This window comes from Rosa rugosa, chromosome 2 (assembly GCF_958449725.1).
Source record: "Rosa rugosa chromosome 2, drRosRugo1.1, whole genome shotgun sequence".
Classification (NCBI taxonomy): Eukaryota; Viridiplantae; Streptophyta; class Magnoliopsida; order Rosales; family Rosaceae; genus Rosa; species Rosa rugosa.
Window position 1 is genome coordinate 18,784,579 of NC_084821.1, and position 10,746 is coordinate 18,795,324.

General features: G+C 42.3%; 1 protein-coding gene and 1 non-coding gene across 2 annotated transcripts; both read left to right on the plus strand.

Annotated features, from left to right (window-relative positions):
* Positions 1–4,439: 4,439 nt before the first annotated feature.
* LOC133732217 (elongation factor 1-alpha-like) lies at positions 4,440–6,995 on the plus strand. Its single transcript, XM_062159716.1, has 3 exons — positions 4,440–4,552; positions 5,278–5,760; positions 5,841–6,995. The coding sequence occupies exons 2-3, from the start codon at positions 5,299–5,301 to the stop codon at positions 6,720–6,722; spliced, it is 1,344 nt and encodes a 447-aa protein (XP_062015700.1). The 5' UTR covers positions 4,440–4,552; positions 5,278–5,298; the 3' UTR covers positions 6,723–6,995.
* Positions 5,044–5,128, plus strand: LOC133734993 (small nucleolar RNA SNORD25). Its single transcript, XR_009858734.1, has one exon. It is a non-coding gene; the product is annotated as a small nucleolar RNA SNORD25 (small nucleolar RNA).
* Positions 6,996–10,746: the final 3,751 nt, after the last annotated feature.

Sequence of the window (10,746 nt, forward strand, 5' to 3'; positions counted from 1 at the left end):
CGCCGGAGCCCTGTCACCGGTCGTCGGATTCTAGTCATCGGCCGCCGCCCACCGGACTTTTCTGAAAACCTCACCAGAGATTTCATAGGTCACCGGAAATATTTATTGCCCCAGTAGACGTCTATTGCCTCCCAATAGACGCCTATTGCCCCAATAGTCTATTGGCCCTTACTCCTTAGTGGATGTTTATTGCCTCCCAATAGAGGGGCAATCAACGTCTATTGCTCCCTAATAGAACTTTTGGTAGTCGGAATGATAACTAATCTTCCTAAAATTAGACAAATAAAACTTTGATTAAAGAAAAAAACGAAGAGATTATATCAATTCAAAACGTCTATTGCCCTCCAATAGACCTTTACTGCTTATTGATTTTTTTTCCTTTTTCTTTTCTTCTGGGCTTCTGCTGTCATTTGCCAAAAAAAAAAATGATTTGGGCACCCAGAAAATGATGTGGGCACCCAATTGCATTGCATCAATACATCAATACACAGAGATACAAAAAATCCCCATTGAACAATTGAAGTTAAAGTGAAATGAATCCCAGAACATACGAACAGTATAATTCGAGACCAATTACAGTCCTTACTTACCGTAATCAAGTTTGGAGAGCTTATGGGTCGAAGTCTGGGATATGGGCCAGGGCGGATTCTATTTGCCGACGCTGGAAGATCTCGTGTCGGTTTTGAGAGCAGCGGCAGGGTTGGTTCATCGCAGAGGTTGGTTCCGATTACGATAGCCTTCACTCCGAATCGAATCGCTGTTTTGAAGAAACTAAATTGATCAAGATTCCGAGTCCAATTGCGAATATGAGTCGCCAGTTTCCGATGGGTTTGGGGTTTTCACTGCGAATCAAAGGCATGGAGTAGGCTCTGATCGTCGACGCCATTGACGACGAGCTTGTCGCCTTCGCCACCGCGGAAGCAGCAAGGACTACTCTGATGATCAGTCACCGGCGAGAGAGAGAGAGAGAGAGAGAGAGAGAGTTTTAGACGACGAAGAGGGTTGGTTTTGGTGACCGGCGAGGACGGTGACGACACCGACGAGGACCACTGGGGATCTAGGCCGTGAGCGTGAGGGAGGGAGGAGTGTGAAAATGTCATGGATGTAGTTTTTTAATTAGACTGAGGGTAAAAATGTCAAGTTAGTTTAAATTGTGTTAGTGAGAATAAAAATTTGTTGCTGGGGCAAGTGGGTTAATTTTGGTGTTTTGGGTCAAGAACCCTTATAATTTTGTGATCCCACTGTTTATATTGTAACTTAATTAGTGTTGTAAATATTTTTCTAAATGTTCACGTAAATATACATTAGTTATGTACTTAGTATGTAAACATTACATCTATTACTCTATATAAAATAGGCTAATGAGACTGAATAAGATAGTTCTATTACCTCAGATAGTTTATAACAATTACACTTTGAAGATCACTTATGCAAAAACTCAATCAAAAAAATCATTCAACAATTAATTGTATTAAATAAATGAATGGTTATGGCGATAATTACTATAATTATGATAAACCGTCTATTTATTTCATAAAGATCTCCGGGCAACAATGTAGCGAGATAGTAATTTAATTGTCCTGTAAGTTTGCATGAACGATATTTCTCTTTTATGCCATCATGTGGTGTACTCTTTTGTTAGGCCATTCCTTGCCTGTGCGTCGATTCGGTTATGTGCCATTCTCTTTACTTCTCCTAATGCTTAATTTTCACCTGCATAGTTGGAGTGGAGGTATTGCTTTGTCAATTTTCTTTTGTTTGAAGTTGTAGTTTCGTGTTTTTTTTTTTTGTGTAAGAAAGAAAATCTTCTCGTCAAACTTTAACAATTCGTGTCTTGTTGAGTTTGATTAAAAACAAAAGTAAGGCACTTCGAGATTGCTGATGCTCTAGCTAATCATGGTGAGACACTATTCCACAATTTTTAATTACTCATCGGGAGTTTCCTATTGTTGTCCATAACTTGTGGTTTCGTCAGGCTCCATTTTGTGAGTTCCAAATTCTATCTGCTTCTATTTTTTGTGTTGTTTGATTTTGCTATTTATAAGAGTGGTTTTGGCCTAATCCCCCGCTCTTCTCCCTTATACTCTTTTGTTTTGAAAAAAGGACCTACTGAGGGACGACTGGCGGGTTCTAGTTGTATTGCATCGAGGTTGTGTTGGTGTTCTGTCACCCCATTGTCCCATTGATTGATACAAATGAACTAATATTACCTAATTTTTTTTTTGAAAGGATTTGATTTAATTAGATATCAAAGCCATGAAAACAGGCCAGAGTCTAACAGAACTTACATAAGAAGATCCGGAATTTTACCGGGAGTCCTATCTAAGTCACACCTAAACTCATTAAAGCTAAAATGGTCGCTCGCTGAACAACAAGCCAACAAAATAAGTAAAAGTAATCTCACTTCCTAAGGCAAAATCAATTCATCTAGTCTAATCTGCCAGCACTCAATTGTGGTACACATATCAACTAGAAACATCTTAGAAAGTGTATAGAAATCACTCCCACTTGAGAAGTACTCTTGATGTTCAGAATGTCTTGAAATTTTGTACCTTAAACAAGCACTTGCTCTTTCCCCTTAGGGTTAGAGTTAGTGCTTGTTTCAGGTTCATCAACAGCTAACAACCTCGGCATCAGGTTGGTCTTTTTGCTCTTTGTCTTTTCTTGTTCTCCGTCCTTCTTTTTTCCTTTTCCTGCAGTTCCATAAGGCAGCTTGTTCACACTTCCAACAGAACGTCCTCTCTTTCGCTTAGGTTGGTCATTGTTGTTCGAAGGTCCCTCTAACAAGCCCATAGTCACTGCATCTAAATTTTTCTTTCCAATAGCAAGGCTCAAACGGAGTTTTTTAGGAGAGATGGTTACCTCATCATCTTCTCGAATCCTACGCAGTCCAGTAATTGAATTTTCATTATGTCTTGGTTCAGGTAGTTCCCGAATTTGCACATGTCTCTTATTGCGTCGCATGTTCATGACCGACTGAGGAAGAAAAGCTTCTGGTATACTCCTTGGTATCTGAGCTTTAAAGATTAGGGTTTGGTTATTGATCTCCACCCTACTGGAGTTAGGGTTCGATACCGGTTGTTCCCGTAGGGCAGCCAAAGCGGTGGGTGGTGCAACTGTCCCTGCCGGTGTATCAGTATCTTCAGCAAGCTCCGGTCCGGAGCAGGGGAGGCCGACGTGGGTAACTAGTCCACAAGTGCCGCAGCGACCAAAGATCTTGTCGTACCTGAACTGTACTATGATCTGGACTGCGTCTTCCACCCAGAATCGACGCCGGAATAGTAGAGGCTTGATGTAGGCGATCTCAACCCGGATACGCATGACCCGATTCCTGAATGTCGGACGATCGATTTCCTTGAAGTCACCAAGCGTGCTTCCAATGAGGCGCATAATACGCTCCGATCTGAAGGCAGGTGGTATTCCTTGCAGCGTAATCCAATATGATGACTGCTTGAGAGGTACGTCCACCGTCGGGCTGACACCATCATATGGAGCAAGGGCGATCGGAGCTCTGTTATAGCCCCATGGTCCACCTTTCCAAACACGATCAACATCATGTGGGTCTGTGAAGGTGAACAGAACTCGATCATCTTCTCCTACCTCCTCCACTCGGAGGCTACCATTAATCCTCCATGCAGCCCGGAACATTCCCAGGAACGATCTGCGAGAGTATTCCCTCGCCGTAAGTAGCTTACCAATCATGAAAGCTTCGGGTTGTCTCAACCCTTTGGACGGGCGCAGATCCACTGGTTGTTTCCCATCAGCAAGGGCGAGGGAGGAGGCCAGGCGGGCTGCCATTGCGTCGATCGCTGCCATTGACGTGACGAACGAGAGAAAACTACGCAGTCGGCAAAAGAAAACCCTAACCCTAGGTTAGAGAGAGCGGCTACGGCTAGATAATATTACCTAATTTTGTTAGTATATAAAAATGAAAAATAAAAACTAAAGAAAAGTAATACGTATTTCGGTATTTGTATCAATTTGGGTACATATTTGCATTTTTTTGATGTTTTGTGGGCTTTTTTTTATTTGGGCTTCATATCTTTTATGTAATTTTAGTTTTTTTTTTTTTCGACAAATTTATGTAATTTTAGACTTTAGTTGTCTTTTTAGTATTTCACCGAGCCTAAAAAACCTAACATATCAAATTATTCTTTCTATCTTAAAAGCATTTATTAAAAAGAGACGGCTTTGAGGCAAACTCCTAACGTTTTGACTCCGTTTTACATGGTAACGCTCTTGGGATCAAACTCTACGCCACAAAATGGGCCAAAAAAATCTGCTATAGGCCCATATTTGTCATTTCATTATCTCACACTCGCAAATTAGGTCATCACAGCCGCAGTGAAATGTAATTATCTCAATCGTCCGATCCTGATCCAATGGCTGAGAAATAAACCCTAGTTAACCCAAGTAGTCACTGCTCCTCTTTAAATTCACGTCTTTCTCACTCACAGTTCTCGCACTCCCTCTCTCTCTCTGTGACGCTCGCACAATCTCCAAGGCCGGCGACGTTTCGAGAGCCTCATTCTCCTTCAGTCTCATTCTTCAGGTTCGATCTCATTCTCCGATTCCGTTTATTTTTACGATTAAATCGTTTATGATTCCGTTTGTTTGATTATATATGCACCATTGCTGATTTGATTGCTACAATTTTTTCTTCGTTTGAATTGGTTCTTGTTTGTTAAAATGAGATGAAACGATTGATGATTTTTGATCTGTGTATTTGTTGTTCTGTGATTAGATCTGGATCGATTATTGTTTTAGGTGTATGTATCTGTTTTTACTGTTGTTCGATCTCATGCAGGCATGCAAATTTTTTATTAATAAAAAAAATAAAATATTTAGATTCAGCTTGAATCGATTCGTTTTGGATATTGTGCTTCATTATCTGGTTTGTGGATTTGATCGATCGGTTTCATGTGATTCGTTTCTTTGAAGCAATATCAGTGCTCAAATGATTTTCTGTTTTTGATTTTTGAAATTCGAATTTATGATATTTACTTTGAGCTTTGTTTGGTTTTGGAATTTTATTTATTTGCAAGGAACAGTGATGAGTCCTACAGACCTGTAATGATTTGCGGATATGATCGCAGATTGTTATGAACATCTAAGGGACTGAGTTCTTTTTTTGTAATTTTTTTTTCTCAATGAGTTCTTTGTCTGTAATTGATTTTATGTGAATTGTGGTGTTATTTGTTGAGAATATGATTCTGTTATGTGTCTTCTGTTTAATGAAATTGACTGATTTCAGTTTTTTTATGTCTGTGATTACAGTTTTTTTGCTAAGAGCTCATCATGGGTAAGGAAAAGTCCCACATCAACATTGTGGTCATTGGCCACGTCGACTCTGGCAAGTCGACCACCACAGGTCACTTGATCTACAAGCTTGGTGGTATTGACAAGCGTGTGATCGAGAGGTTTGAGAAGGAGGCTGCTGAGATGAACAAAAGGTCATTCAAGTATGCCTGGGTGTTGGACAAGCTCAAGGCTGAGCGTGAGCGTGGTATCACCATTGATATTGCCTTGTGGAAGTTTGAGACCACCAGGTACTACTGCACTGTCATCGATGCTCCCGGACATCGTGATTTCATCAAGAACATGATTACTGGTACCTCCCAGGCTGATTGTGCTGTCCTAATCATCGACTCCACCACTGGTGGTTTTGAAGCTGGTATCTCCAAGGATGGTCAGACCCGTGAGCACGCTCTGCTTGCTTTCACTCTTGGTGTCAAGCAGATGATCTGTTGCTGTAACAAGGTGAGCCTCAGTTGTCCTGGTATCTGAGATTATGGTTTTAATTATTGATAAGAATCTCTAACTCTTTAAAATGTATGCAGATGGATGCCACCACTCCCAAGTATGCCAAGGCAAGGTACGATGAAATCGTGAAGGAAGTCTCTTCCTACCTGAAGAAGGTTGGATACAACCCAGAGAAAATTGCCTTTGTTCCCATCTCTGGATTTGAGGGTGATAACATGATTGAGAGGTCCACCAACCTCGACTGGTACAAGGGTCCTACCCTTCTTGAGGCGCTCGACCAGATCAACGAGCCAAAGAGGCCCTCAGACAAGGCCCTCCGTCTCCCACTTCAGGACGTGTACAAGATTGGTGGCATTGGAACTGTGCCTGTGGGACGTGTTGAGACTGGGATCATCAAGCCTGGTATGGTGGTGACCTTTGGTCCCAGTGGGCTTACTACTGAAGTTAAGTCTGTTGAGATGCACCATGAATCTCTCCCGGAGGCTCTTCCTGGTGACAACGTCGGGTTCAATGTGAAGAATGTTGCTGTCAAGGATCTCAAGCGTGGTTATGTTGCTTCCAACTCCAAGGATGACCCTGCCAAGGAAGCTGCTAACTTCACCTCACAGGTCATCATCATGAACCACCCTGGCCAGATTGGAAATGGATATGCTCCAGTGCTCGACTGCCACACCTCCCACATTGCTGTGAAGTTTGGTGAGATTTTGACAAAGATTGACAGGCGATCTGGTAAGGAGCTTGAGAAGGAGCCCAAGTTCTTGAAGAATGGTGATGCTGGTATGGTTAAGATGCTTCCCACCAAGCCCATGGTTGTGGAGACCTTCTCTGAGTACCCACCTCTAGGTCGTTTTGCAGTAAGGGACATGCGCCAGACAGTTGCTGTTGGAGTCATCAAGAATGTTGAGAAGAAGGATCCATCTGGTGCCAAGGTGACCAAGTCTGCTGCTAAGAAGAAGTGAACCGTCATGGCCCACCCTAAGATTTCGATAGGCGAAATCTTTCTTAATAAAAAATTAAATCTTGAAAACTTTATTAAGGTTTCTTTTGCTAGTTTGTTGAGTCGGTCTATAGGTTTTAGTTTGTTGCCATCGTTGTTAAGTGTCCATTCCCAGAATTGGGTGCTTGACCGGCGGTGGCGCAGGAGTCTAGGTGCTTTTGGTTTTGCCAAAGGTGGCTAAGAATTTTTGTTCTTTTTATCATGAACTAAATTTCAATTGGTCTATTTCGGATTATCTTATGCGTTCTCATACTTCTTAATTATTACTGTTTTATGGTTATTGCCGTAATATCAGCATCCTCTGAAAAGCCTTTCAGGCTATAAGGAAATGCTGTTATAAAGTTTAACAGAATGCATGTTTCATTAAACAAATTTAGGCGATGGTTTTTGCCGACGTTAGGGCAAAGGCATTTTTTCCCGGTGCACTGAATGCGAAAAAATACCTTGAACTGTAATTTCGTGCCAAATACCCTATAACTGTTCTTCCATTCCACACTCTACAGTATAACAAATAACTCTTCTTCCTCATAACCCCATAACCGGAAGGAATTGAACGTCCCCGAAGGGGTAAAAGGCGGTTGATGAAGTCTACAGGGTGCCAGCAGTTCCATTATGTTGGTTTGGTGGATGCTTTTCGGTGAATTGGTGGCTTTTCTAACTCATCCCTGTGCTAATTGTCATTGCATTTGTGTTTGACAATCTGCGACATGTAAAATTAATTTGGTTTATTGATGCGAATCTATGCATGTAACTAATGAATCGTACTGTCCAAGGAGTTCTAAACCTGGAATCTGGCAGGCCCCTTGTTCATCTTCAATCTAGAGCAAACCCTAGCTATATATCCATAAACATAAATTTGGCATCCAAAATGACATGGTTAGATTAATTCTAATAAGTCATATATAGCTTGCTGTATGGCTTTTGATAAAGATATTTTAAGGAATATGCTGTTTAATGAAAAAAATCATTATTTAATCTTGTATTTTTCATAATTTTATAATTTATTATCTTTTATAAAAAGATGATTCATTATTATTTAAAATGATTCAATATAGCCAAAATGACTAAGGAACGAAGGTAGAAAGCCAAAATGGCTTCAGTGGGAGACGCCTGGGCCCACCTTCCACTCTCCAATTTGTAGATGCCATCCTTTACGCGCCCGAGGGAGAATATATAGAAGCGCGACTTGCGCTAAATAACAAAACCACAGCGGCTGAAGGATAAACACGCCTGACATGCGCGCTGATGATGACCGACAATAGGCCCCGCGTGCACTAGAAGCCTAGTGGGCTTCTAACGGCTAAGAAATGTGTGGCCCTAATTCACCCTTCATTAATTCGATTCAAAATGGAAGGACAAGATTAATTGATACCAATATACATAATTACTTAATTTCTAATCTGACGGTCAGAAAAATGCGATGGATTAAATTCTATAGCTAATAATAAAGTAACAGATTTTTAAATGAAAAATCTTCAAAAAATTAAATTAAAATTTCTGAAAAATTAGAAAAATGATTTTTGCCCCTTGAAACATATATATACACACACACACACACACACACGGAGCCGTTCAGAAGAGGACGTCCGCAACCTAGAAAAAGTGCAGACGTTCCTCCTCCAGCTCGATCAGGCGGTGATGGAGGTGCTGCGGTTGCCGGACGAACCCTCTGGACGTCCCTGATGGCATCACCATCAAGGCGAAGGCTCAACTGATCAGAATCGAAGATGTGTACGATGAGCTCGCCTGAAACCATGAAAGCCCATCAAGGTCAACTTTGAACACTTCATCGACGACTTCAGCGGCAAGCAGAGGCTCGACATCGAGGCCTGGTTCAGATCCGGCAACCGCAGCGCCTTCATCGATGCCTGATCGAGGCCGGAAGAGGGACATTCACACTTTTTCTGGCTTGCGGACGCCCGCTTCTGATCGGGCTTGTATATATATATATATATATATATATATATATATATATATATAGTCATATTATAGTTAAATAATTTTTTAAATTGATTAAAATTTTGAAATGGCTTTAGCGTTTGGCTAAAGGGGGTTGGAGATGCAAAATATGAATAAATAATAATGAAACTAAGGGTGTCAAATTCTGAAATAGCTATGGCTTTGACTAAGGGGTTGGAGATGCCCTAAGAATTAAATAATAATAAGCAGTCCATAGGTAATTTTCTTATAAGAGCGCACCTAGCCGTCTGCTAGGGTTTGAGAACGGAAGCTTTTGCCTCCTGAGTCTCACGTATAAGCTAGGGTTTCCCTTTTGCTTTTGTATCTCTACCTTTCATGGCAGAGGAGATGGCGGCACGTCTGTCAGCAGCTCTGGCATTGACGGAAGCGGCAGTGGTGGATTTTGGATCGCTGGGATCGGCAGCGGTGGCGGAAGATGGTTTTTATTTCGTGGGGCGTCTGCTGTCGTGGGGCTCGGCTAGTCAGAGCCCCTTCGATCTGAGAGGGGATTGGGTGTGGCGGAGCAATTTCGCAGGCCGGGTCGAACCAAGATCTGCGCCAAGGAGGGCGGCGCCGGTGAAGGCGACGAGGGTGGGATCGATCTGGGCGGGGTCCGCGTTCCGGCTGGTGGTATGGGTGGCGGAGGGCGGCTTCGAGTTGGTGGGGCTGGGATACCCTTTCTGCGACGAAGGACGGTGGAGCAGAGATCAAGGCCGAGGTCAGGGAAGGCATGGGTGCCAAGAGTGATTTTGGGTGCCCATAGCAGGCTGTGGACATGGGCCTATGCTCTGTTGGACTGCCCAAGGGTTTTGGAGTGGGTTTTCATTCTTAGGGCTTTGCACATGGTGTATGAGCCCATTGCTGTTCGGGTTCGCATTTGGGATCCAGGAGACTTTCTATGGATCTTAAATTGTTATGAGTTTTGGATATGCTGCTTTGGTTACTTAGGTAGAAGATTGCTCCCTATTCGGTGTATTTTGTTGCATGGAGTGGGCAAGGTCGGTCACACTACCGCCGGTTCCCTTGATAGAAGGTTACCCTCTATTCGACGTATATCTTTGCGTGGAAGTATGGTTGACCATACTATTGGTACCGTTTTACATAGCCCGGGTTATGTCTGGTGCTTCATCAAATGCTTAATTGCATCCCTTCGTACCCTCGTTTGGTTTTATTTCCGATGTCTTGTTGCATCTAGTATTGTTCTTGTTATTTTCTATTTTGATGTAGTTCCTACTTCTATAAGTTGTAATTTTTCTTATGATTATTATTAATAAAGTGGCTGACTATTTCTCTCAAAAAAAAGAATTAAATAATAAGAAATTGACTCAGCTTACTAGTTTGCAAGATCTGGCTTGAGTCGCAATAAGGTAACTAGAAAATATAATTTAAGAGAACAATTGTATATAAGTGTCATACCATTCCCACATGAAGGTAAGTGAACAAACTATGGTGGAGGGCTTGCGGTGATGAGAGAGCGAGCGATTGCTTAGAGATCACCAAATCCTGGCCGCCGTGACAAGGGATTACAGAGACCTTACAAGGTATCAAACACATCTTTCGGGCATCCGACAGCCGCAGTCCAATGTCGACTTTTGTCGAAGAGCCATCTGTTTCCGCCGCAAGATTGGCAAGTCAGAATGATATCGATCCAATGGACCGATCTTCTTTCTCTTTTAATAGTTAGTTGCTATTTCAATGTCAAAATTCAAGAGGCTGCGGCTGAGGGGAAAGCGTTTGCCAAACCAAACGTCTGTTGGTGGCTGATCCTGTGGTGAAGGCCAGGTCGCCGATTTTGATCATGGGGTTTTAATACTTTGCTTTGTTATGAGATGGAGCAAAACTCTGATATCGAGTTGGAATGAGGCATGGATCTGGTTGGTGGTAATGGTAGCGATGGAGCCGCTGACGCTACTGGTGGCATCAATGAGCCTTGATGAAAGCGGAGGTGTGATAATAGTACTAGTGTGCTACCGCTCACCCTGTAACTATGAATATTTTACTATCGTCGATGTTGGCGACATTGTCAG